This window comes from Theropithecus gelada, chromosome 13, assembly GCF_003255815.1.
Source record: "Theropithecus gelada isolate Dixy chromosome 13, Tgel_1.0, whole genome shotgun sequence".
Classification (NCBI taxonomy): domain Eukaryota; kingdom Metazoa; phylum Chordata; class Mammalia; order Primates; family Cercopithecidae; genus Theropithecus; species Theropithecus gelada.
In genome coordinates, this window is record NC_037681.1 from 6,289,192 (window position 1) to 6,317,089 (window position 27,898).

Sequence of the window (27,898 nt, forward strand, 5' to 3'; positions counted from 1 at the left end):
GCAGAACAAAAACTATAAGCACCAAGAACTTCTAAGGCCGAAATGAGTTCACGAGTAGTAGTAACAGCAATAATAAAACTTCCAGCTCCTTTCCCTAAGGAGGGGCCCTAAAAAAGTACCTCCTGGCATTTGGCAGGAGATGTGCAGCCAACATGTGTAGCTGCTGGGATGTTTGTCATTTCTGCCCACCACTTCACAGGTGTGCCCAACCTCTGACAAGTGACCACCACTCTGAGGTTCTTTCCAATTCTGTAACATGGGCAAACACCTGCCCGATTTACCTCACTGAAGCCTATGAAAACAGAGCTAGATGGTATTTAGAAATGTCATTTTGTTCCAGTGTCTACTTTGATGGGTTTGTTAAGTTAGCCTTCATCATGAAGTACAATCATAGACTCTGTACTGGATTTCCTAATTGGTAACTTTACCGACTTACTTCTATCTTGCTCATGTATGGCAAGCGAATCTCGACGAATGGTCAATGTGACTGACTCCTGATCAAGACATGAACCTTTTCCATTGGTGGGAAACAGCAAGCTGATCAACACAGACTCAGACCCTCACGAGGGTTACCCAAAGTATGCACCCAAAGTCACATGCTGGAGGTTCAAGGGCCACATCAAGTCTGCAGATGTTTCTTTTCAGCTTGTACAATGTTTTCAAAATCTAAATTAGCTGTCAATGTTGAAACAGGGTATCTGGCATCAATTTTGCATTCCTGGGTTATCTTGCAATAGAGGAAAAACCCACCCTGAGACCACATGTCCTCACAGCCACAATTAGGCGTGGCCCAAACATAGAAGGGGCAAATACTCTCCAATTCACCAGTCTCCACCAGCTCAGTTCCTTCCATGATTTTGCTGCGGGCCTCTGCGGTATTTATGTTAGCCACTCTTGGTTCAAACCCTACAACTGCCTTTAATCCCTGAAATAAAAACCGACAACCTAATCTGATTAGCACTATGTCCAAACCCTCTGAGCAAGAAGTGTAAAGAGGAATTTAAGCAGAAAACAAACCATTTTCATGGTTCTATGTTGGTACTGCTTTCACAAACTCGTTCATTTTTTTAAAAGTGCCGTTTTCAAAAATGATCGTCATCTTTCTTTACACTTTTCATTATTAAGCTATTTTCTGTAAACGATGAGTTCCCTTTCAAGCAAAATGTCATTACTATGTAAAGCCTGGTGGTTAAAACATGTCGTGGTTACACACTTTTGCTTAATGAAGGCAGACCTGAGAGCTAATGTTTGGACCTCAACTCATCACTGCCACAAAAGTTAATAACTTTGTAAAAATGTTGGCTTGGGCCATGCGTGGTGGCTCACGTCTGTAATCCCAGCACTTTGGGAGGCTGAGACAGACAGATTACAAGGTCAGGAGATTGAGACTATTATGGCTAACACAGTGAAACCCCATCTCTACCAAAAATGCAAAAAATTAGCTGGGCGTGGTGGCACGCGCCTGTAGTCCCAGCTACTTGGGAGACTGAGGCAAGAGAATTGCTTGAACCCGGGAGGTGGAGGTTGCAGTGAGCTGAGATTGCACCACTGCACTCCAGCCTGGGCGACAGAGCAAGACGCGTCTCAAAAAAAGTTGGTTGATAGTTTGACACATCCTCCATTCCCATCAAAACGTAGAATAAATCAGTAATGGGATTTTAAAAGGGGATTTTAAATGCCACACACAGTCTTCAAGCAGATTCAACCATCCACACGTCAACTGCCTCTTACCCAGGCATTGCTTACCCATTGCACTGAGATAGTGGTTGAAGGCCTGGCAAGGAGGACTTGGGGTTTGTGTTGATTTGTCACAACTCATGGGTGCTGGGCTCCTGTCTGTGTCAAAAGAGAAATACCCACTGGAGGATCGAGACAGCAGGGAGGATCTTCTCATAAAGATGAAAAGCGGGGATCTGGTAGCAAAAGGGCCAGGGCTGGCCGGTGGGGCCAGCGGGCCCTGAGGGCTGCCGTGGGGGCAGCTGTCCCCTTCACCTCCGTGATTGCCTTCGGGATTACCTTGTGGCTCTGTCTGTAGGGAGGTAGGGGCCCCAGGTCTGAGCTGGGGAGGCCTCTCCGCAGGCTGCAATTGTCTACCTTCTCGGTCACACTCAGAACTTACATCAGAAGGTTGCTTTGCCATTTGGTCTTTTTTTCTGCAAGTAAAATAAAAACTAAGATTATTTTAAGCAAAAAAAAAAAAAAAAAAAAAAAAAGAATAAATCAGCTCTTAGGGTTAATCCCAAATACTTCATGTTCTATACTTTTCCGACAATCTCCCAAATAAAAAAATTGCACCTAAAATAATAAAGGTATAATTTTTTTTTGGTAGAAGGTGGGATTAAACTTCGTACCCCCAAACAAAATACAGTAACAATGTCAACAGCTTGAGGAACTGGTGCACACACACGCGCGTTTCCAGAAAAGTAGTTAATCTGAAGTCTATTCGCGTGTGCTCTTTGCCCAGGACGGACTTGGATAAGTCAGAAACTCCCAGCGGCGGCGTTAGGTAGGACGCTGGAGCATAGGAGCGGGCGCAGACGCAGCGATTGCAGGCGGCTGGCCGCGTTCCCTGCTCCGGCCCCATTGTTTGCCGAAAATGCTGAGGGCAGCAAGTCTGGGGAAGGTTTGGCAGCGGCCGTCAGTCGTAGTAAGTGCGTCACAATAGAGTTTGTAACTCCAGCGCGGCTCGGCCCGGCTCCGGCGCTCTCTCCGCCCGTGGTCCCTCCCTCCCGCGGTTCCTCCCTCCCGCTCCCGTACCGCGCACGCCGCACCGAACCAGACAGAACTTCTCTGAGGTGCAGCGGCACCGTTAGGTGCACACCCCTAAATGGGTGGGGGGGGAAGAAGCCAACCCCTGCAAAGTCTCCAACTAGGTCCGCAGGCTAGGCGACACCGGTGCCCACCCCCTTCATCCCACAGACCCCCCCCTCAGAAGGCAATCAAGCCGAAACTCACGTCCGCGCCTTCCCTTCAGAGCGTAGCGTCTGGGCCCGGGCCCGGGCCCCGGGGCGTCTGGCCCGCGCTCTTCGCCGACCCGGCGCCCCCAGACCGTCACCACGAAGGCAGCGCAGGAAACAAAGCTCTGGACTTGGGTTCAGAGTATCCGGCGCAGCGCACGGCCCGCGCCTTCCCGCCAGCCCGCCGCCGCACTCCGCCGGGCAGCCAAGGGCTCCGCACGCCGCGCCTCTGCCCCGCGCTGCCCCGGCCGCAGCCGCCGGGAACATCCTCCGCCTCCTCCCGCTCCTCCCCTTGCGCTCTGCGCCCGCCGCCGCCGCCGGCACCGCCGACCTCCCCGCGCCGCTGGCGCCGGGTGCCCGCGCTCCCAATTGGTCCGCGCTCGGTCGCTCCGCGCCGCAGCCAATCGGCAGCCGCGGTGGGGGCGGCGCCTACGGGTCAGGCCGCCAAAGGCGAGGCGATTGTTGACAAACTCGCCTCCCAGCGCAGCTTGGGCAGTGGTCGTGGCTGCGGCGGCAGCTTCGCCGGAGGATTTGGGGACCGGCTGGCCCGACTACTTTGCCCATCCCTGTGCTCCTTCCAGACACAAGCCTTAGCAGCTCACGCCGCACTGGACAGCCAGTCACCTGGAGACAAAGCAGGGCTTGCGCCGCGCCCGGACCCGCAGGGCCATCGCCAGGCCCAGTCCTTCTCGCCACTTGTCCTTGTTTTGGCCCGTCGGGGGCAGACCCCAACGGCCGTCACCGCCCTGGCTGCGGCAATTATTCTCCTCCAACAACTTCCTCTCTCTTTCTCCTGGTGCGCCGCAGACACGAGTCAAAGCCGAAGAGCCACCCCTGGCCACGGACGCGCACGTCCGCGACCATCGAGTAAATCCACATCCTCCGCCCTGGCGTCCGTCGGGCCCTCCACCAGCAGCGCCAACCCTGGGGCAACAGGTCCCAGAGGGCACGGCGCCGCTAGCCTGCACCACGAACCGGGTCGGGTGTGCTCGGGCACGCGTGAGCCGCTAAGATAGCCTGGCCCCAGGGACCGCGCAGGTTCTGCTGGCCGCGGCTAGTCCCCTGCGCGGTCCAGGTGGTCAGGGGAGGACCTAGATCTCTCGCTGTCAGTGGATCGTGTGGATGGCACTGTCCGCAAGACTCCTGCAGAGCAAGCAGGGGCCCCAGGTACGCTTGAGAAAGCGAATGCAACAGCGGCCCCGAAACCTTGGCCTGAATGAGTAAAAGGAAAAGCCCTGTCTCGTCAGTTAAATCACCACCGCAGTTCCGCAAATCCTCCGCAATAGGCCCGCGCGCCCAAAAAAACCAAGACGCGAAACACGCTCTCACTGCGCGGCCGCTACCGTTGGGGCGCCGGAGCCGGCGGCGAGACTTTCCGGCTGGGCGCAAAGCCGGGTACTACGAGCCGGTCCTCAGCTCCCAGGCCGGTGCTGAAAAGCACGCGCTGCCTCTCCTCCTCCCCGGACGTGCGACCCTTCACCAGGCCCGCGCGAAGCATTCCGGCCCAAGCCGCACTTGGCCAAGAGCCCGCAGGCTCCGCGCGAACGACCTTTCTCTAAAGAGAACCTGCCCGAGGGAACCGGACCCACATGGATCCCCACCTCCCGCCGGCGACAAGCGGGGCCGATGCTAGCGTCTCCGCTCGCACGTGCACGGGAAGCGGGCAGTAGGTGGTGGCGTTCGGGCTCCAGCGCTAGTCTTACATCGGTGCCAGGCCCGCACCGCGGGATTTGGAGGTATTTACCTTGCGTTTTTCAGTCCGAGAGTCAGAGTCAGACATTTGGGGGAACAAGGGCCAAGGGAAGAGCGCCGAGGCGGTGGCGGCGGGAACTCAGCAAACCGAATACCCCGATGATGCGATCGCAGTGTGGCAGGGTTCGCAGGGTGACTGCAAGAATCGACTGGTGGCAGTGGCGGCGGCGGCGAGAGCGGGCTGGACGCAGACCTCCAACAAACTGCAGACCCGGCGGCGGCGCAGAGCGAAGTGAAACCTGCGCTGCCTTGCAGCCCAGCTCTGGCTGGCGGCCCCGCTCCTGCGCCCAATCACTGCGGACCCCGCCCCCGCTAGGTCCCGCCCCGGCGCGCGGGCTGGCAAGCTCCGCCTCCTCGGCGCCTAGGCCGCCGGCGCGTGCAGGCTCGGACAGGTAAAGGCGGGGGTGGCCCCGTTGGGTTGCCTCCCGCGCGCGCCGCCGTCCCTGGCGTGTTTACCGGAGTGACTCTGCCTGCTGGCGGCCATGTGCGCGCCCATCCCCCACCCCGAAGTGTACCCTGGCCTCCCGCTCACCTCCCCCAACCCTGTGGCGGCCGCGGCGTGCGCGGCACAGAGGGGGCGCTCCGGTCACAGCCTCCGCTGGCCGGGCCCGCGGTGGAAAGTCTCAGGAGGTGCCCTGCGCCCTCACTGTGCCCTGAGTTTCTAAGCCGCTCTGGGGCAGGCGCGGGGACTGGGTCGGTCGTCGGGAAGGCGCGGGGCGAGGTCTTTGAGCTCTCCTCGCTCTGAGGGTCCCTGGCGCCGGGCGGGACGCGGATCAGCTGGCTGCGCATCTTCCTCGCCCCAGCCTCTCGCGGGACTCAGGCACCCCCCCTCCTGCCACCCCGCAGGGGCTCTCCAGCTTTTCTTCCGCGCCCAGTCTCCCTAAGAGACAGAGCCCGTGGGGGCAGGACGTGCCCAGAAAATGGCCAGGCGCGGTCCCAGTGGGCGTCTTCGCCGCCTCCTGGGTGAGGGCGGGAGGCATGTCAGCAGAGCAGGTAAAATAGGGAAATGAAAAAGGCACTCAGAAAAAAAAAATCCTTTTAGGAAAAAAAAAAACACAAAAAACCGAGGTGAGTGGCGGCCTCCAAGTGAGAGAACGTTGCGCACTACATTCGGCTAGGACCCACAAGATTTGCTGGGCTCGCAGATTACCTCGTAGGAGCTGTCCCTGGACGGGCTGAGGCCAGTGAAGGCAGAACGGCTGAGTTCGGGACGCGGTGCGGGAGCGCAAAATACCCTGTTCCTCCTCCCCGCGCGCCCCCCCCCCCATTCCCTTTCCTCCTTGGAGTCGGCGGCACCACACTCTCTGCCTCCCAGGAGACCAAACTCCACGCCGCCTCTCCAGTCCTCAGAGTCTGCACCCGGGTCTGCTCTCCCAACGCGTGGCTGGTGCCCCCAACCCCGGCCCTCCTGTCTGCTCCTCGCGCGCCTCAGTTCCCCAGCCCTGGCTTCTAGATCACGGCAGCGGGGGTGTGGGAGGTGGATCGGGAAATGGAGCATCCCGAAGGTGAGGTCAGGCTAGATGGATTAAGAAAACTCTGTAAAGGGACCACCCTAGCCACCAGCGCAGCCAGCGGGGAGAAGGAAGGGGCCTTGTCGTAGAGGAGCAAGTGAGGAGGTGCTGTCCTGCCGTCCGGCCACTTGGATCAGTTTTTAAATTCATAAGCGCTTCTGTAACGTCAGTGGGACACAGCACAACCTCAGGCCAAAGTCTCAGCGCATTTTCGGGTGAATTCTGAGCGAGGTGCAGGAGGCCTTGGGTTCCCGGAGTCGCTGGAGGACGCGCGTCGGGCCCCGCCCAGTTATTTCGCTGCAAGAGGGAAAAGGCACGGGCGTGGACACGGCTAAGTAGACTCGGAGGCCCGAGATCTGTCCTAACGGGGCTTCGAAGTTCCTACTGCGGGCGAACTTTGCTCTTCGGCCGTCCGGCGTCGCAACTGGGGAGAAGCAACGCGACCTGCTGTTTGGGCTGAGAGCCTGAAGGTAGCCGAACGCCGCAATGCTCCGCGCTCCCTGCGGGGTCGGGCGACTCAGACAGGGACCGGAAAAGAACCACGCAGAAGAAAGCCCTATTTCTTGTCGTCTGTTCCTGTGCAGCCTTGCAGCCTTGCAGCTTCGCCGCCCCCGCGTCGCTCGCTCTCGCGACCCTGTGAACACTTTGAAAAACAAGAGAATCTGGGGGAAGCAACGGGCTAAGTGCTCCTATTTGGGGCACTAAAAGGAAGCTGGCCAGAGGTGGCGGGTTCATATGTCCCCCGAGACCCAGGCCGCGTCGGGGGCCTCGAGCCCTTGCAGCCTTCTCCCGCGGCGTCGGGAGGTCCTCCCGGAACTGGGCCAGAGCGCAGAGAACGCAGAGACGGGCCCATGGGTTTTAGGTCACCTCCCTCGCAGTGGACGCGGGCAGAGCGGTGCCAAGAGACGTGGAGGGAGGGAGAAGGGAGAATGATTTGGACTGAAAGAAACAAGAATGAAGTCGGGCAGCTGGGATCTGAGAAATGGGAAATCCATGGCCCTTGCCCGGGACCACAGGCGGTGCCGTGGTCTCGCCTAGTTCCGAAATTGCCCAGGCCCGCCTCCCCGCCGTCTGCAAGCAGCGAGAATGACTTCCACATCGCTTAATTTCTTTATTAAACTTTTCACCTATGCTCTTCTAAAGGACAGATTACAGCGTCAGATGGTAAAAATGTTTTCCGCGCCTTGTCTTGCTGTACGGAAACCGCCGGCCTGGAAGGACATGCCGAGTTCTTGTTTTGCCGAGAGCAAAACTCTAGGCTCCCATTTCCTTCTCCCAGTCCGTGCGTTTCCTTGCAGAGCCCCAGAGCGTCTGATTCACTGAAAAAGCATCACTTGCTGAACCGAACCTTTTTGCCCGCTCACGGAAAGAGTGGAGCTTTTTTCTTTTGTCTAAGAGTGTTTGCTTTTTTTTTTTTCTTTCACTCGGCACCACAGTTTTTCTAAATCACTGGGAATGTGAGTCACCGCTAACAGCAGGAGACCTTTGGCGGCACCCGGCTGTGGGGCGCGCTCGCAGCGGGGAGCCCACCCTGATTGTCTAGGGGATCGGGCACAGAAGTTGGGAGAGGTTGCAGTCAGGCCAGGCTGGGTTTCAGGGAAAGGGCACAGAGATCCAGCGCACTAGGCGACCGTCTTGATCTGTTTTCTAGCAGCCAGCGGCGCGCCTCGCCAGCCTCGGCGGGACCTTCGCTTTGCCACCAAAATCCCCCCGGCCTCGGCCACAGCTCCGGGCGTCAGTGGAGCGAGCGTCGTGGCAGCTACAGGCGGGTCACCACACTTCCCGCCACACCCGTTAGAGCTTGGCTCCCAGCTTGGGCCGCTGGGAGCGCGCCCCTTCCCGTGGCAGCGGCTGCAGCGGTGCAGGGTAGAGATTCCGGCGATTGGTGCGTGGAGGTTGGTGTGTGGAATGTTAAAGGCGGGGATCACCCTCAGGGCATCATCCTTCACCGAGTCGCACACATCCAGCAACTGCAAAACACGACACAATGGGACAGGTCAGATGTTGGCACACTTACAAGCCGTTAGTGCCAGCGGCTTTCCGCCCACCCCCAAGCACCCGCACACACAGCGGCCCCGGAAACTAGTTTCCCTTTGGATTCTCCTGTGGAAACTGTTGGCCATGAATAACCCTCGGAAGCCTTTTTTATTTTAGACATTCCCAACTCTGACACCTAGCCTAGTGGAAACCCAGGCTTTTTCTGTAAGGGGGTGGGCGTGGACGTGGGGGCGGCTTTGCCCCCAAATTAGCCGGGAACTCGAGACCAAGGTCTGAGAATTTATTAATGTTCCCTCCTTGGTCCTTCCCTCCCTAGTCCTTCCCTCCGCTCCTCTCTCTTTTCCTCCTCTGCCGTCCCCACCTCTCCACCTCTGGAGTGCCTGGGGTGCCACCCTCTGGCGCGCAGAGGCAACTGAACAGGAAGAGTCTCAGAACAGGTGAACCAGTAGAGACCTGCTCCAGTCTCCCCAGACTAGCGCCTTCGGACCTGGCTGGCAGTAGGCCATGATTCTTGAAATTCAGTACAGTGAGACGGCGGACCAATGCTAGCCATCTTCCACCTGCCTGCTGCGGAAAATCCATCTGCTGTTAACGCCAATGCCAAGGAACGCCGCGGATGCCCTTGGTGGTTCTGGCAGCCACTGGAAGGCAGGGATAAGACATTCCCAGCGGATAGGAGAGGGAGATGTAAGCCAGTGGTTTGGAAGCTGCACTGGTGTATTTTTATTTCATTTTCCATGGCTTAGGTGCCAGTGTATTTTTTTTTTTTTTCAGGAAAAATAGCTACCAAAATAATAAGATTGTTTTTCTAAAACTACACAAGGGCAGACGGACAGCTTTCCTTTCTTCTAATCTACTACACATTGTACTCCATTTTTCAAGTTTTCAGCCAGTGGCAAATTTGTTTCACTCCCCAAATCACAGTAAATCCCTAGGTTTTCATGGCTTATTTTTACAGGTTTAACAACATCACTTACACCAGCCCCGCCTTTGCCCTCACAGGGTGGTCATCTCTGAGCCGCACTGATGTTGTTAAGATCAGTTTCCTTTGCAGCAGTCCAAAATGCCATTTCAGGTTTTCAGAGCATTTCAGGTTTTCAGTGAGGTCCCAAGAAGGAAGGTGGTGGAAATAGGGGATGGGGGATATATAGAAGGTAGGGATATGGTGGGGAAAGAGCATGAATTGTAATAGTCCAACAATACATCTTCCCTGAAAATGTGCTCTATTATTACATCAGTAATTTCTAATGAAAAACTTCATTCTTCACACACTGTGGTTAAGCATCATCAAATCAGTACTGAAAAGACCTTTGATCATATTTTCAAGATGCACTAAAATGAACTTTCACTGACCAAGATTTCAAAGTTTGTAATTAATACTCTTGACAAATCCCTGACTAATCTGTCAACTCTCAATGTCTTTAACCACACAGTTCAAAACCATGAGGTGGCGTACACAGCCCCTAAAGTTTCCACATATTGTCATATGATTATTCAAGATAATTTTCCCTTTGGGCTTGCATTATGAAACTCAACCAACTTTGGTAATATATTCACCGGTGGGGGAAATACAATGATTTGAATGAGTGTAAAATAGAGTATGGGTTTTGTCTATCTAGTGCCAAATACAGAACTTAGGGCCAGAAGTAGGAATTAAAGGAGGCAGATTTCAATATAAAGAAAACGTTTTAAAAATAAACTTAAAAAGGAACCCAGTGGCTGGTGAAAAGGAGGGTTTCTTGACTCATAAGTGTTCAGGGAGTGTCCTCTCCAATGGCACCCTAGAGAGGAACAATGAACTGGCTGTGAAGAGGAGTTGACTGCCAAGATTCTTTCTAAATCTAAAGTTCTGGGGCAGTCTAAAATACTTTAGCCTTCTCCATTCTTCATAGACTGCAACAGAAACCCCAGAATGATTATTGTCTCAATGGATGGATCCAGCATCATGCCTGTTAGTTATTGTTTGATTCTGATTCCAGATACCCACCAACCTCTGTTCCTGGCTGTCAAGATGATAATAATAACTACCATCCTTTCACTCACAAAGTGTGTGCTGGATTCCTACCCAGTGTAAGGTACAATTCTGGACTTTAGAGGTTTAATGGTACACACTGCAGGAACAGGTCTCACATCATGAAGCTGTTGAGGTATTTTAAAAACTTTAAAAAATATATGATCTCTTTAATACAAAATGAACTTGAGTAGATAATATAGCACTGATTATTACACAGTTACAGTATTTTTATTACCAGGGAGTATTTTTATATGGGGCTAAGCAGTGTATTATTAAAGTTTAGTTTTGTTACCAAACATGCTTCCATACTATAAGCATAAAAGTTGCACATACTGTAGGAGTCCTGTGCCCTTCCAGTTTATGACCCATTTATGCTAGACAAAGTACTTCAAGCTTACCCATATCTTTACAAAGAAAATTCACCAGCTTTTGAAAAAGAAATGAATAGGTGTACTTTAAAAATAAAAGAGCATGAACAAGTTATAGGTTGTTGCAAAAAAATTTTTTTAAGGTCAAACCTAAACATGGGCACTATTGCTCTACAAGCAATAAGAACATACAATCCACTGGGAATAGCCAGTGAGTGGAATTTGAGAATATCTGCTTTAAAGAAAGCAGAAGCACTCAGCACTCAAGGGATGATACTGTGTTTGACTATATTAATATGTATATTTGGGAGTGAGGGAAAAATCGTAACATCAGTTTGGCTTCCCACCTCCATCTAGTTGCAGTACTCAATTTATTTTTCCGCTCTTTTTGACTCTCCCTATAGTTTCCTTATTTCAGTTGGGAGAGTAGGATGGACAAGGATGGGCAGTGACTAAGCTTTGCAGTCCTCTGAACAAACCATATTTTCCCAGCATGGCATGGTGTTAGTCCTACAATAGATGTTCAAGGTGGGAAGTGCCCAGTGCACTTGCAGGGAAGCCCCAGCTATTCCTAGGACCCCATGCAGAAGGTTTTCCTGCCTCTTCCCATATGCCTCACCCCTGTTCTCAGCATAAGATGACCACATGCTGTTTTATGTGAAAAATCCTTTACCCCAATTTGAAATGTCTCTTCATTGGTGCCTTTCTTGTCTGGCTACCTTGGTAGAGTCTTTTTCTCCATCCCTTTAATCTTGGCTGAGTTATGACTTGCTTTGCCAATAGAATATGGGGAACATGTCACTGTGTGATTTCCAGAGCTTAGGCCTTAAGAAGCTTTGAACCCCCCATTATCACTCTCCTATAACCCTGAGAATACCTGCTGTGCAGAAGCCCAGTCTAGCCTGCTGGAGGACAAAGGGCCATGTAGAGATGGACCAAGGTGGTCCAACAGCTTGGCCAACAGCCAGCACCCACTGGCAGATATGGGAGAGAGGCCATCTTGGACATCCCAGTCCTGTAGAACTCAGATGACTGCAGGCACAGGAGTGATCCTAGGTAAGACTAGCCAAAGAACTGTCCAGGCTGCCTGCCTACAGAATTAGTATCCGTCATAATCACTGGTTAATGCACAGAAATAGAAACTTTTAACCTGACTAAGCAAAACAACAAATAAACTTGCTATAAGACATCAATTCCACCTCCTTTCCAAAAATAATCTCTATGCAGCCAACTCTTACTTTCTAAGGGATTGTTAGATATTGGTGAGCCATTAATGTAATTTCCTGTCCATTATTTTTCAGTTGACTTCATTTTAGGTTAACTAGATGTTGAGCTAGAAACTTTACAGGAAGGGGAACCTTAATTAATCAAAAAACATCTTTTAATCTAAAAGATATGATGAGGGAATAAGATTAAAGTTGTTGGTAAAATGAGGTTCTATGCTACTTGTGGCTGTCATTTATCACCTTTGCTTCTGCTGTGACACACAACTGGCATTCTGGCAGGTGCCTCTGGCCACCTTTATTCCAGGCTTGTCCCATCCAACCGTAGTCCCCAATCAACAATTCATAGCTTGTTACTCCAGCCTTTGCCAAGGATCCATCTCTGCTGTGCAGTATCTGTGCTTTCCACATTCCATCCCGGAGGGCCAGGCAGGTAAAGGCAATGAGGTACAGAAGGGAGCTACTTAGCTGTCTTTGACTTGTCAGTCTGCTGTATCTCCAGCATCTTTATAACAATGTTATGTAGCAACATATGGCACTTTACATATGCAACCAAGGTCTCCTGTGTTCTGCCCCATGCTGCCCATTTCCTGGACACCTACTGTGTGCCAGATTACAGAGGAGGGCTTTATGTTCACTGTCTTATTCGGTACTCATAACAGCTCTATCAGGTATCAACCCATTTTACAGATGAGAAAACCAAGGCTTAAATTGTCACATACCTTGTAACTGATGCAACTAGACTTTTAATCCAGGGCTTTTTTTTTTTTTTTCTAAAGCCTTGTCTACCCTTTTGCCTCCATCTTTTCCCCCATTGCCTCACTGCTTCCAGTTGCTGGAGGATATGGGGTGCTGCACTGAGGAAATGCCTCCACTACTGTGGCAGACGTGTGATCCTTGACGTTCTTCCTCAGTCAGAATCTGTATTGTGTGTGTGCCTAGTGTGGAGAACATGGATCTGCCCAGCCACACTGGCTCAGATTCTCTGAGAGGAGCAGGGCAGTAATGGGACCCAGGAGCACTCTATGAGGTTGCCACCAGAGGAAGGCGCCAAAGATATCGGCTTCAGAGCCAGCTACCATGTGAAAAGACCAACTTGATGACCTGGAAAGACCTTTTCCTTCAGAAGGACAAGGCTTCAACTCTGTTCTGCAGATTCTCCTTCAGTAAATTGGGAGTGCTCTTCCACACTGGTCAATAGGCCCTCCCTGCTCCTTTGGATCACCACCTTAAGTCAAACACAATTCAAAAGAGCAGCACATGGACTGGCAAATTGTGACTGGTGAAAATGGGCACAATCAAGTAGTTCACCTGCACCTATTCTCACTTTTTGCAGACTTCCAAACGCGCTGAATGCACAGAGGCCTTGGCCTGACTTATCTCCTCCTCACTCACTTATCCTGAAGAATTGCTTTCCCTTTAGACAAACATTCTGTAAAGGATAAGATGGTAGGTCTGTGACAGCTAGTTTCCCATCTTAGTCCTTATGCCTGACTAAGCAGTCAATGAGAGAAAAATAAACCTGAAACACTCACACGAGGCATAATCTCACAGCGTGTGCTGTGATTCTACTTCTCTCAATTTACCCAGCAACTACTAGAAAGGGGAACTCCATTCCTGTTTTCATTGCCCACTGGCTGGCTCCTCCAGGGAGGGTCAGACCTTAGCCTGCTGGGTCTCCTGGTCCCGGGAACACATACATTCTCATTGGTTTTCTCTGCAACCAAGTTTCATTAGCATAAAATGACATTCCATGGGTCTATTAAATAATCAGGACTCCAGCTTAATATTTTCTCTGAATCAATTTAAATTATAGTTTATGTTGATTTGTTCTTCAGTTGATAAACAATATTTAGCATAATCTGAAATGTTAGAATAGAGAAATTGCCTTTCTTACCAAGCAACAACAAAATCACTTTTGTTTAGCCTCACTAAATAATTAAACTTGAAGAAAATTTACCTTTAAAATGTCCTTTCGATTGCAATTTTCTTCAACTAAAGAGTACACAATGTGGCTGTTTACTAAGTATTATTGACAATGTCCACTTCGGTAGAGAAAAAGGGCTTTGAACTCTGGCATTGCCACTTCCAAGCCATACTACCTTCCTTATCTCTAAGATGGAAGGATTTAGTGAACTTGGCACAGGTTGATTATTTATAAATATTATTGTTATTATCATGGGTTCTCTAATTAGTAATAAATACAATTTCTTTCTAACTCTGGCATTTCCATGACAAAGTTTGCTTAATCATCATTACCTAAAACAAGAATGCTAAGACAGAGGCATCAACATTAACCACTTAATAAGAACTTCTGACATTTATTCATACTGCTACTGATTCATAAGAAGAAAAGTTTAAAAAGAAGACAAGTGCATATACCTTTCCCTTTAGAATACAGGAAACCATATAAAAGTTTTGGCAATGGAATTAAAGTAACCACAATGCTGCTCGTAGTAGCATTTTCTACGACAAAGGCATTTACATGAAACAAGAAAGAATATTCAATTAGGTAGTTATAATAAAGCTGGAGTATTAGCTGCACACTTCTCATACGAAAAATATGGCATCACAGTGGCTCATGCCTGTAATTTCAGCATTTTGGGAGGCCGAGGCGGGTGGATTGCTTGAGCTCAGGAGTTCAAGACAAGTCTGGGCAACGTGGTGAAACCCCATCTCTACAAAAAATACAAAAATTAGCCGGGAGTGGTGGCTCATGCCTATAGTCCCAGCTACTCGGGAGGCTGAAGCAGGAGGATTGCTTGAGCCCAGGAGGTGGAGGTTGCAGTAAGCCAAGATCATGCCACTGCACTCCAACCTGAGTGACAGAGTGAGATCCTGTCTCAGAAAAACAAACAAACAAACAAAAAATCTTAATCAACTCATAGTTTAGTCTTGTAAGTACAGACCCAAAGAAATGTAAACACACCCAAGAAGGAATAATCTTCAGTCAAAAATTTTCAAGAGGCAAAATCCCCACAAACTGCCAAAACTAAAAATACAATAAGAGTCCAGAGTTATTATGGAGAAATTCTGTGTAAGTGGGTCCTGGAATATTCAACTTCATTGTCCCAAATGATCTGAAAAGCAACTGGGAGGGCTCCTAGTTAAAATGTAGATAGATTCAAGAGAATTTTGCTCCATGGTTACAAACTGAAGAATCTGAACAAAGTAAAAAGCAGATGTTTTACGGGGCTACTGAAAAACACTATACATAAGAAAGTAACATTCATGAAGTGATTTCAGAGAGATGAGCTCTTTCTTGGTAAGCCAACATCCACAAAAGCTTCCACACATGGGGTAGGTGCCTGTTTTGGGGACAGGTGGACAGAAGAATGGGCCTAACAGAGATGGAGACACTTTGAAGGGATGAGAAAAATGGCCAGATGGACTGGAATTGGGAAGAACTTCTAGCAGAAAAACAAACACTTGGCCTAGTGATTCTTTACCCTCAACCCAGAATTTTGCTAGGAAAGCAGCAGTTCATGGAAGCTGAAAAGCAGAGGAAATTTGCATGGTCCCATGCATCCTTGTGGTGCATAGACTTTGGAGCTGCGCTGGAGTTCAACCCAAAGGTGAAGCAAAGATATCTGAAACTGTAGTTCATCATTTTCACAGCTCAAACTCTGAAAGAATAAAAAGGGTAGTGTGGTGGGGTGGGTGGACTAAGCACAGTGAACTCAGTCTAAGTAAAGCAGCTTCTGCTCAACCTGATTCTAGGAGGAATCTTAATGACCAGTCCCAACCCTAACCACCAGACAAAAGAAAGGAAAATAAATAAAAGAAAGTAAGATCTGTTATAGACAATGTTTGAAGTACAATAATAAGTTATTAGGCCTGCAAAGAAGCAGGAAAATGTGACCCCAAATCTAAAGAAAGCACGATCAGTGAAAGCAGACTTAGAGATGACCAATTACTGGAATTAATGGGCAAAGATTTAAAAACAACTGTTATAAATGTGTTCAAGAATTTACAAGGAGAAGGCCAGGGACGGTGGCTCATGCTTGTAATTCCAGCACTTTGGGAAGCTCAGGCAGGTGGATTGCTTGAAGCTGGGAGTTCGAGACCAGCCTGGCCAACATAGTGAAACCCTGTCTCTACTAAAAATACAAAAATTAGCCAGGCATAGTGGTGCATGTCTGTAATCCCAGCTACTTGGGAGGCTGAGATACAAGAATTGCTTGAATCTGGGAGGCAGAAGTTGCAGTGAGCCAAGATCATGCCACTGTACTCCAGCCTGCGTGAAAGAGCGAGACGCTGTCTCAAAAAGAAAAAAAAAAATTAGAAGGAGAAAAATGGATGTAATTGATTAACATCGGATATTTTATGAGATAAATGTAACTCCTAAGAAAGAATGAAAGGAAAATTCTAGATCTGAAAAATGGGATAATTGAGATAAAAATTCACTGATGAGTTTAACAGCAGAGTGAGTATTGAGGAACAAAAATCAATAATCTTGAAAACAGACTCATGGAAACTATTCCAAATGAGGCAAAGAGAAAAAAACTGAACAGGTCATCAGTACCGTGTGGGAATATATTGGCAATCTAACATACATGCCGTTGGAATCTCAGAAGTCAGAAAGAATGAGACATAAAATACTTGAAGATGTAATGGTGAAATGTTTCTAAATTTTATATAATAAAACATCTTCCACAAAAATATTCCTGACAATCTTATTCATAACATCAGTCCATAAACACCTTAAATGTCCATTAACAGGAGAATAAACATTTTTTTTTTCAATACAAACTGTGTTAATGAAAGAAAAGAGAAGTGAGTCTTAAGTCTTCAGTTATTTTTTCTTCCCACAGATGACTGTAAGTAACACTGCACCTTAATACCTATGGAATGATGTAGCTGAGGTCAGCTGGAGGTAGCAAGGCCAGTTCCTGGAGACTCTGATTAGGTGAGTTCTAGAGAAATGAGCGTTTGGGACGAGAGAGGGGCTGGGCCTATACAATGAAATACTGCTCAGCAAAAATAAATAAATTAATTTAAGAAAGGAATGAATCATGAAATATCTCAGAAACATTATACTGAGCAAAAGAAACATACATCTATCTGCTTCCATTCCTATGAAGCCCTGGAGCAGGCAAACTGAGCTCTTATAATAAAGTTAGAAACTCAGGGGTCAGGGTGAGGAATTGATGGAAAAGTGTCTGAGATAAATTTATTGGGTGATGGACACTTTCTGTAACGTGACTGAGATCTACATTATACAGCCTGCTATTTGTCAAAACTCGCTAAACTGCACCATTAAGATTTGTGCACTTCGGCCAGGTGCGGTGGCTTACGCCTGTAATCCCAGCACTTTGGGAGGCCAAGGCGGGCGGTATCACCTGAGGTCAGGAGTTCTAGACCAGCCTGGCCAATATGGAGAAACCCCGTCTCTACTAAAATACAAAAATTAGCCAGGCGTGGTGGCACATGCCTGTAATCCCCACTACTTGGGAGGCTGAGGCAGGAGAATCGCTTGAACCTGGGAGGCAGAGGTTGACGTGAGCCGAGATCGTGCCATTGCACTCCAGCCTGGGCAGCAAGAGTGAAACTCCGTCTCAAAAAAAAAAAATATATACACTTCAATGTATATAAATAGACTTCTAATTTTAAAATTAAAAGAAAAATAAAGGGAAGCAAAGCAATTTGGGGGGAACCAACATGAAATTGCCAACTTTTCTCTTTTGTCAAATAAGGATAACAAAAAATAACTGTCTATGATTATTATTTTATTTAAAGGGTAACTTTCAGCACCTAAAATATAGGGAGAATATAATAATATAATCTCTTAATGAAAACTTATCTTGCATTATGAAAAACCTGATACATTTTGTTTTCCTAATTTTGCCATAGAAAGGTCAACCCTTCCCCTAGGAAAATTCCTGGCTTAGACTTATTCAAGATTGAATGGTTCTCAAGCCAGCAAAGATTAGAAAGGGTTCTCTACGTAAAGTCAAGTAAGTATTGCTGCTGGAAGAAACAGTTAAAGGCAGACTTCTTATCATGAGGACAGGGGGATTGGGGTGGTTCTAGTGAAATGGGGCTCAAAAAATGGAAGTTCCATGGAGAACACTGATCTGGGGCCAAATGAACTCAGAAAGCTCTCCAGTCCTTTCAGATACCATTTTCTGTTCTCAAAAACTGTAGTCAAAGGCCGGGCATGGTGGCTCACACCTGTAATCCTAGCAGTTTGGGAGGCCGAGACGGGTGGATCACATGAGGTCAGGAGTTCGAGACCAGCCTGAACAACATGGAGAAACCCTGTCTCTACTAAAAATACAAAATTAGCTGGGCATGGAGGCACATGCCCATAATCCCAGCTACTTGGGAGGCTGAGGCAGGAGAATCGCTTGAATCCGGGAGATGGAGGTTGCGGTAAGCCGAGATCATGCCATTGCACTCCAGCCTGGGCAACAAGAGCAAAAACTCCATCTCAAACAACAACAACACAACAACAACAAGAACAACAACAACAACAACTGTAGTCAAAGTCACTTCTAAGAAGATGGATATGTTTTTCCCTATTTCTCCTACTAAGTACAACTGAATCCTTGGATATTATATATAAAGCAAATCTTAGAAGACTCTGACGGGTGAAGAGAAATCAGGCTATCTAGGAAGCATAGGATTCAAGGAATGACACAGTGGTGAATTCCTTGCATTTTCTTTTTGCCTCATATATCCCACACCGGAGCTAAAAAAAGCTGGCAACCTGGAACCACCAACAGATGTACACAAAAATCCTAACAAAAGCCTAGTTTGAACAAACTGTGCATTCCATGCCCCCCACCCCTGCTATGGCTCTAAAGGCTAAATGGGGGAGCTTACTCTTACAGCCACAACACGCTGTAGTGAGGTGCCCACCATGGTGTCAGTGGAGACCACATGGGGAGCTGGTACCTCCACCTCAACCTGGCCGTAGAGAGGCATCCTTCCCTTTACCAGATGGGGTGCTGTCACAGAAAGCCTAGTGGGAATCAAGACTTTGTCATCACATGGCGGTAACAAAGTCACTGCCAGTGTCAGTAAAGGCCCCTTAGGGAACAGTAATGTGGCTTTCCTGCTCTTCCCATCAGTGAGATGTCTGTGGAGGCCTAGTTAGTAACTAAAACTCCCACTTCCACCCAGAAGTACGAAGGAGTCCCCAGCCCTTTGGATGTCAATAGAGACTAAGTAGAGAACCTAGACTACTATCCCTATAAGGCAGTAATGAGACGATGCACCCCCTTTTGCCCACTGGAACAGTGTTAGAGGAAACCAGCTAAAACAGAAGATTTAAGTAAGATCCAGAGTTTCATAATTTAATATCCAAAATGTTCATGTTTCAATAAAAAGTCACTCCATATCAAGAACCAGGAAGATGTCAAACTGGGTGAAAAAAGACAATCAATAGATGTCAATGCCAACATGACAGAGATGGTGGGATTATCTGACAAAGTTCTTAAAGCAGTCATTATAAAACTGCTTCAGTGAGCAATTATAAACACACTTGAAATCAATGAAAAAAATAAAGTTTCAGCAAAGAAACAGAAAATCTTAGCAATGGAAAAGGAAATACAAAGGAGCCCAAATAGAAATTTTAGAACTGAAAACTACAATGACCCAAATGAAAAACTCAGTGGATGGTTTTGACAGCAAAATGGAGGGGACAGTGGAAAGAATTGGTGAACTGAAAGATGGCACAATAAAATTACTGAATCTCAATAATAGACAGAAAATGGACTGAAAATATAATGAACAGAGCATCAGGAACCTGTGTAATTATTTTTAAAAAATGATTTAACCTAAGTGTCATCAGTGTTCTGAAAAGAGAAGAGGAAGTGGGCTGGGCAGAAAAGTATTTGAAACAATGGCTGAAAACTCCCCAAATTTGGCAAAAGAGATAAACCAACAAATTCAAGAAGCTGAGCCCACCTCAAACAGGATCAATCCAAATAAATTTATTCAAAGGCACATCATAAATAGTTTTTAATCTTAAAAGCAGAGAAAGAGAAATAACATTTTACTTACAAGGGAGAAAAGAACAATTGGCAGCAGATTTTCTTTAGAAACCATGGAAGCCAGAAATGTGTTCAGGTGCTAAAAGAAAAGAATTGTCAACACAGAATCTTTTATCCAGTGAAATACTGTCCCTAGTTGCAGATGACATGTTTGTCTATATGGCAAATTCCAAGGAATCTATAAGAACTTCTAGATTTAACAAGTTGAGCAAGATGATAGGATAAAAGATCAACATATAAAAATAGTTTTATTTCCATATAATAGTAATGGATATGCAGACGCTAAAATTAAATATGCAATACCATTTACAATCATAGATGTAATCCAATGAAACATGTATAAGACTAGGACTTGTGTGCTGAACACAGTAAAATGCTGATGAAATAAATCAGTGTAGATCTATGTAAGTAGAGAGACATACCATATTCATAGACTGGAAGATTCAGCATAGTAAGATGTAATTTCTCCTCAAATTAACTTACAGGTTTAATGCAATACCTGTCAAAATCCCAGAAAGATTTGTCGTAAATATAGGCAAGATCACCCTAAAATTTCTATAAAAAGGCAAAGGAATTAGAATAGCTAAAGTGATTCTGTAAAATAATAAAGAGGTGGAATCAAACTACCATATTTCACGACTTATGTAACTATAGTAATTAAGACTATGTGGTATTGGTGAAGGGATAGACACATAGATATATAGATCAAGTAGGAAAATGCAGAAATAGAACCATACAAATATGATCAATTCATTTTTAAAAGTGTTAAAGCAATTTAAAATGGGAAATATAGCCTTTTCAACTACTAGTATTGGAGCAATTGGACATTGGTGCACCGAAAAACCAACAAGCAAAAAGGAATCTCAACCTGTTTCCTACCTTATATAAAAAGTAACTAAAGATGGATCATGGCTCAATGAAAAATGTAAAAGTATAAAACTTTTAGATAAAGCCCACAGTATAATATCTTCAGGATCTAGGAATAGGTGAAAAGTTTTTAGACTCGACAGTAAAAGTACATTACAGTCCATAAAAGGAAAAATTGATAAATTAGACTTGATTAAGTTAAAAACTTTTACTCTATTAAAGACCATATTAAAAGAATAAGAACGCAAGCTATAAATTAGGAGAAAATATTTGCAAGCTACATATCTGACAAAGGATTAGTATCTAGAACATATAAACAGTTTTTAAAAAATAACAATCCAATTAGAAATGGGCAAATGAAGTGAACAAACTTTTCAACAAAGAGAACATACAGATGGCATATAAGCATATGAAAAGATACTCAACATCATTAGCCATTAAGTAAATGCAAACCAAAGCTACGATGAAATATACTACATACATATCAGAATGGCTAATATAGAAAGTAATGACAATACCAAATGCTAGTGAGGATGTGAAGAGACTGGATCACTTCTACACTGATGGTGGGAATGTAAAATGTTAACAGCCACTCTAAAAAATGTTTGGCAATTTCTTAAAAATGTCAACATGCACCTACCATGCGACCCAGCAATAGAACCCCTGAACATCTGCTACAGAGAAATTAAAACCTATATTCACACAAAATCCTGTATGGGAAAATGAAATTTATTTTATTTATTCTATTCCTAAATGTCAGAAACTAAAAATGATCCACATATCCTTCAATGTGTGACTGGTTCAACAGACAGCAGTCCATCTGTAGTGTGGAATACTACTTAGAAATAAAAAGGACGAGACCATTGATATGTGCGACAACCTGGATGAATCTTCAGAAAATTATGCTGGATGAAAAAAGCCAATTCCAAAGGTTGCATATTGTGTGATTTCATTTATACAACATTCCTGAAATGACAAAATTATAAAAATGGAGAACAGCTTAGTAGTCACCTGAGATTAAAGAGAGGGTAAAGGAAGGGAAGAGGGTGTGGCTATAAGAGCCACAAGTGGTGACAAAAATGCTCTGTATCTTCACTGTATCAGTGTCATTGTATAAAAATCCTGGGTGCCAGATTGTAAAACCATAGTTGTACAAGATGTTGCCAATGGGGGAAACTAAGTAAAGGGACATGAAATCTCTGCACTATTGCATGTGAATTTATGGTTCTCTCAAAAAAGACCCTCATTAAAAAACAACCAAAACAATCACAGAATAACTTTCAAGTTAGGTTTTAACAAAAATGTTTTATATAAGCAGCAGGAGATTATTTTTTCTATTTCCTTTTATGCTTTTTAGGTGAAGCATAATAGGTATATAGCAGCTTGCTAAATTATCACAAGATGAACTCATCCATGGAAGTGTTATGCAGATTAATAGAACACCTGTATCCCCAAAGTCCCGAAAAAATCATACACTTGAACTGGACATTTTTACTTATGTTGTCTCAGCAACAGCCAATTAGGTTAACGGAATCAATGCCTAGTGGTTCAAGGCCACAATCTGTGATGTGAATGACTAGCTGTCCACGAAAGGAAGATGCAAAGAGTCCTTAATTTCCTTCCATAGACGTATCAGCTCTCACAAGTTAAGTCCTGTCCCTTCTCTGTGTCTTAACATGCGGTCACCCCTAAGCGCTTTTTTATTTTTTTTATTTTTTTTATTTTTTATTTTTCTCAGACAGAGTCTAGCTCTGTCGCCCAGGCTGGAATATAGTGGCATGATCTTCATTCACTGCAACCCCCATTTCCTGGGTTCAAGCGATTCTCATGCCTCAGCCCCTCTAGTAGCTGGGATTACAGGTGCATGCCACCACGCCTGGCTAATTTTTCACGTTTTCTTTAGTAGAGACGGGTTTCACTGTGTTGGCCAGGCTGGTCTTGAACTCCTGGCCTCAAGTGATCCGCCTGCCTCAGCCTCCCAAAGGGCTGGGATTATAGGCATGAGCCACAGCGCTTGGCCCCTGTGTGCTATCTTTTAATGGTTACTAAGTACCAAATACTTTGAGTCCCCCAGAGAAGGGAAGAGAAGTGAAATGGAACAGGCCACAGCAATGGCTCGTCTGCAAAATAAAAGGGAAAAGGTAACTTACCATCAGAAAAATGAAAAGCAACTACAAACACATTTTACACTATAAAAGTTATTCTTTCTAGCTAGAATATTAATTTATACAAAAATAGATATAGTAGGGGTCATTTCTGTTTCAAGTTCAGTAATTTATTTAAATTCCCTGTAATCATAGTAAAATCCACTATTCTTAACTGCACTACTGGAGTCTGATTGGACTCAGATGAGTCTCATCTCCTGAGAGGTCCTTTTTTTTTTTTGTGCAACACGGCTCTTCTTAGGTGCAAGTTTCACCAGTCAGAAATTCTCACTGTGCATCCTGGACCAAGGGTATGAACCCAAAGACACTCATGGAGAAGGGCACCCAATTTCCCAGCACTTTAAGCATCTCCCCAAGGAGACCAGGATAATGCAGCTGCCAGAGAAACTCAGAGGCTGGAGCTCAGCAAAACAATTTGCCCTCTCTTGTGCTTATTAGTTACCCTTGAATGAAGAAAATAGAATGATCCCAGCTCAGTCTCCGGATACACAAAGCTGTACTGTGAGGCATAGCAAGAGGGTTGACCAGGTGGCTGCCATGAGGAAACTGGGATTGCAGTGGGGTGACCTCAGGGTCCCTTTTACTGGCCAAACTGAAGAAAACCAAATTCCATTTAGATTTTCTTAACCTGACTTGAATGGCCTGCATTTATAGGTTCAACAGTGTATTTTATACCACTAAGGAGCATGCAAGGTCAGGAGTAGAGGGAAAGGGGAAGGAAAAAGAGAGATTTTCCCGTCTCTTAGCAGGACACTGTTTGTACTAATATTTTCCCTATTTCCCTATTTTAGAGTCTTTTGCACGAGGAGGAGAAGGTGGAGCAGGAGACACTTACATTCTACTTGGTCCCTGGTGTCTCCAAGAGGTGAACCAGGAGTCCTACAGATGTGAAGCTAGGTTAAAACCACTTCTGGGGATGCTTTCAAATCAAAGAGGATTTAAAAATTTGACTGCCAGTTGCATTTCCGGTGTGACCACTCCATTTCAATGTCATTTCAATAACATCCTCAACTCACTGACCACAGCCAGGGAGAGGCTGTCCCTTCCTACCCTGGCAGAGTAGGTCCCTGTGCTTACACCCCACACCAGCTTCAGTGAGGATGACACAGCCAGGGGTTCTCACTGCCTTGAAGCCAATTCAGATGGGCCTTACTGGGTGGGGTGGGTGGGGTGAATGGGGTGGAAGTGAGGGAAACAGAGGTTTTTTTTTTCCCTCAAATTCATTATAGAGAAAAGCAAAAGTCTACGGGTAGGAGGTGAGTGACCAAGAAACCCCATCTCTCTTCCCCCCTCCAATGAATGCTTTCAATATGCTGGGCCTAAACCTTAGTTCATGATACATTCAGTTCTAGCGTCTGAACATGTCTCTTGATCCAGGTGGTCTGGGGAATGAGAAATAGAAGGATGGGAAAGCTGAGTGTTCATTAAAAGAAACGTTCACTGTGGCATAGAAAACAACCAACACCACATTTGTAGGAAGTTCAGGGCACATGTATGTACTGTTTTCTAAGCCCAGCGGGTATGCGTGTGGGGTATTTGTTTTTCTTGAAGTTCAGATCTGAGAAGGGCTAATATCCCAGCACCATCTTTCCAGCTTAGAACTCTCTCCTAATTTTTTTTCTGTGTTCTTTAATCCCAAGCAGTGACTGCATTTATACTTTATGCTTAGATTAAAAGAGTCAACGAGTGTAATCCATCTTCTACATTCAAAGGAGCCAAGCAGCATCCTGGCTTTGGGGCCTGGTGTCTACTACACTTCTGCACATTCTTACTCCAAGCCACGTCTCCTGAGAATAAAGCAAGATGCCATTGGCAATGTCTACTCAGAACTACTTGAATGACTCATCAATCAACGGGCTTGAATGCTCTTCTTCCTCTACGATTCAACCGTTTGACCGACTGAACTGAAACTAAAACCCAAGCCCTAGTGGTCATTTTAGACTTGAGCAGATACAGTCAGAATCTCAATCACATGTCATCAACAGGCTCTCCTTGACCTCCTTATTGCAGCTGGGCTCCTGAGCAGCAATCCCTGTCTCAGGGAGAAAACGAATGCCTCCTTTCAGTAGGGCAGATGAAGGCTGCTGGCTGCTGCAACTGCTCCTGTGTCCACTTAAGAGCAAGGGTGCAAACAGGATTTTACAAACAGGAGTGTGCTTGTGCTGATGAATCTGGGCTTCACCTAGCACATCAGGGAAACACGAAAATGAAAACAGCCTTAGAGGCATGGGAGAAAGCCTCAGGTGCACTAAGGTGCCAACAGAAACAATGCATCTCGGAGTTGACAGTTACGACTCAAATAGGACATTAAGGCAACGTTCGGGTGAAAGTAGCAGCTATGGGTGTAAATATGATCAAATATGGGGGAGGTGTCCAGATTTCTTGGACATGGTTACAATCAGTATTTATTTTCTCTCTTAGTGAATGAGTTTTTGCTTTTTCAACACTGCTAATTTTACAGGCAATTCACTACGGCCCCTGGGAGGTGGAGTGACCTTCCTCCCTGCTGTGCGTGAGTTACACAGCCCGCCTCACTTCCCTGCAGGTCCTTCATCACCTGCATGCTCACATGATTCCATTATTTGAGCTCATGGCAGGAAATAGAACCTGATTCAACATTTTGCTAAGTATTATTTTCACCACACTGAATAGGGTCCTTTTTTGATCTGCAACCCACAGCTGGGCTGTGGTTCTCTCAACACACATAGACTGAAAAGCTTCCTCCTGCATTGATTTCTCAGCGTGGGCTGACCACATGTTCACAAGTACTTGTTCTTTTCCATACGTCCCAATGCAGGCAGGCACTGGCAGAGCAGGACAGCTGTGCCCAGGAGTTCAGGGAGCAAAATAAGGCTACCGTAACTTCAGTCAACTTCAAGGGATGGTGTAAAGATAAAGTAAGAGATTAATAGGCAAATAGTCATTTGCATCAAAATTCTCCACTTCAAGAAGCTGAGATCTTTGCTTTATTTTATTTTTTAAAAAGCAAAATGAAGTCGGTTTTCATGGGGATACACAATTGTTAACTGTTGGGTCATTTTGAGAGGCTTTCTTCCTTAAAATGAGCCTCAGCTGATAGCTACTCACTAATGCTGATAATTATCTGAAGCAAAATAAATACAAATGTCTGGGTTAATGAAGACTGAAACAGGATAATGCCTGGACACCAAATTTTCCAAGAACAAAGAACACAGTTGTTCTCTGCATACCCCTGCAAAAATGCTTAATGGCCAGGACACAGGAATCTTGTGTATTTAGAGACCTTGTTAGGATGGAGCCCCGGGGCACCACCACTGGCCTTCGAGCCAAGGTCTCACAGAGAGGGCAGCAAGGGGGAGCAGCTCATCCTCCTCCCCAGCCCGGGAGACACTAGGACAGCAGTGGAGTGGAGTCCGAAACCTGCCATAGAAGCCCCAGCTTACCATTTGCTCACTAAGCAGCAAGTCAACCTCAGTTTCCCAGTGCCTACAGGGGAGTAACAGCTGTTCACACCAAAGGGTGCTTGTGAGGATGATATGAGAATGAATATGGACCTGCTCTGACAACACTGAAGTTCCAGACAAAAGAACGGGCGTTAGTTATCTAATTTGAAGGACCGGGGGGGATTGGAATTTTAAAAATAAACCTCAACCCAACTCCTTCTCTTGTGGGGCCTCAGGTGAACAACTGGGCACTTGGGCTACCTTCTGAATATGTGGATGGATTTTGCCGCTTTGGGGAAGCGTGTGAACTCCTCAGGGCGTCTAGTGCCCTATAGTGTGCCAAGGGAACAAGCAGGACTACAAATGGGTGATGCCTGGAGCTTAACCCACCTCCATTTGGGATTCGGAGTTCTGGTTTCTGTGTTCAGCTAGACTTTTGGACAGTCATTTCAGTCATTTAATGTCTCTCTTTCTTAGTTTTACTCATTTGTTGAATGGGGATTATATTAGCCTTACTTTCCTTGAAGAGCCTAATGAGAATGAAATAATTTTTAAGTATATATATATATACATATATGCATTTCTAATTTCCATTAGACTGGAGCGTCAGTGTAAGTCCTGGGTGTTCTGGAAAGTTTTATTTATTTAGAAACAGTTTGGGCTGATTGCCATCTCCCTATGCTAACTTTTTGCTGTTTTTAGCAAACTTTTTATTTTGGAATACTTTCAGATGTACAGAAAAGTTTCAAAGATAACAAGATTTCTCATATGCCCTTCACCCAGTTTCCCCATAACTAGGGCTCATTGTAAAAACTAGGAAACCAATATTAATGCATTACTAATAACTAAACGATAGACTTTATTCAGATTTTTCCAGTTTTTCTCCTCATAGAAACTCATATACTTCTGTCCTAGGATTCAATGCAGGATACTGCATTGTATTTAGTCATCACGTCTCCTGAGTCTCTTCTGCACTGTGATGGCTTCAGTCTTTTCTTGTCTTTCATGCATCGTCAGTTTTGATGGGTACTAGGCAGGTATTCTGGACAAGCTTGGCAAATCCATGGTTTCAACGTATACAAAATAAAATACAACATTGAATATATCTTTGGGGAACAGGAAATGAAAAAGTGACATGTATGACATAAAAAATTCCTTTTTTCCTGTAATCCCAGCACTTTGGGAGGCCGAAGGGGGCAGATCACGAGGTCAGGAGTTCAAGACCAGCCTGGCCAACATGAGGAAACCCCATCTCTGCTAAAATACAAAAATTAGCTGGGCATGATGGCACGTGCCTATAATCCCAGCTACTCGGGAGGCTGAAGCAGGAGAATGGCTTGAACAGGGACCCGGGAGGCAGAGGTTGCTGTGAGCTAAGATCAGGCCACTGCACTCCAGCCTGGGTTACAGAGCAAGACTCTGTCTCAAAATAATAATAATAACATAACAATAATTTTAAAAATAAAAATTCTAACAATTGGAATTAAAAACTAGGGGGATGAAGTAACCAGAATGTTAGATGCATCTGAAGAAAGAATCAGTAACTGTGGAGAGCTATCATGTGAAAACACCTGGACCCATGTCAGTAATACCAGTCAGCCCAGTCTCTTCTAATCTTCTC

The 27,898-nt window shown here is 46.1% G+C and overlaps 2 protein-coding genes and 1 long non-coding RNA gene across 3 annotated transcripts in view; 1 reads left to right on the plus strand and 2 right to left on the minus strand.

Annotated features, from left to right (window-relative positions):
• BCL2L11 (BCL2 like 11) overlaps window positions 1-3,286 on the minus strand; it is a 43,016-nt gene extending 39,730 nt beyond the window's left edge. Inside the window, exons 1-2 of the mRNA XM_025354802.1 lie at window positions 2,956-3,286; window positions 1,747-2,153 (exon numbers count right to left, since the gene is read on the minus strand). Coding sequence (XP_025210587.1) covers window positions 1,747-2,153; window positions 2,956-3,224 — 676 coding nt within the window. The 5' untranslated portion in view covers window positions 3,225-3,286. The remainder of the gene's footprint in view (window positions 1-1,746; window positions 2,154-2,955) is intronic.
• A 4,641-nt stretch (window positions 3,287-7,927) lies between these two features.
• ACOXL (acyl-CoA oxidase like) overlaps window positions 7,928-27,898 on the minus strand; it is a 365,308-nt gene continuing 345,337 nt past the window's right edge. Inside the window, 2 exon segments of the mRNA XM_025353945.1 lie at window positions 7,928-8,091; window positions 8,094-8,190. Of these exon segments, the coding sequence (XP_025209730.1) occupies window positions 8,015-8,091; window positions 8,094-8,190 (174 nt within the window). The 3' untranslated portion in view covers window positions 7,928-8,014.
• LOC112604677 lies at window positions 10,199-27,341 on the plus strand. The gene is made up of 4 exons (XR_003115263.1): window positions 10,199-10,266; window positions 11,489-11,656; window positions 23,647-23,823; window positions 24,568-27,341. It is a non-coding gene; the product is annotated as an uncharacterized LOC112604677 (long non-coding RNA).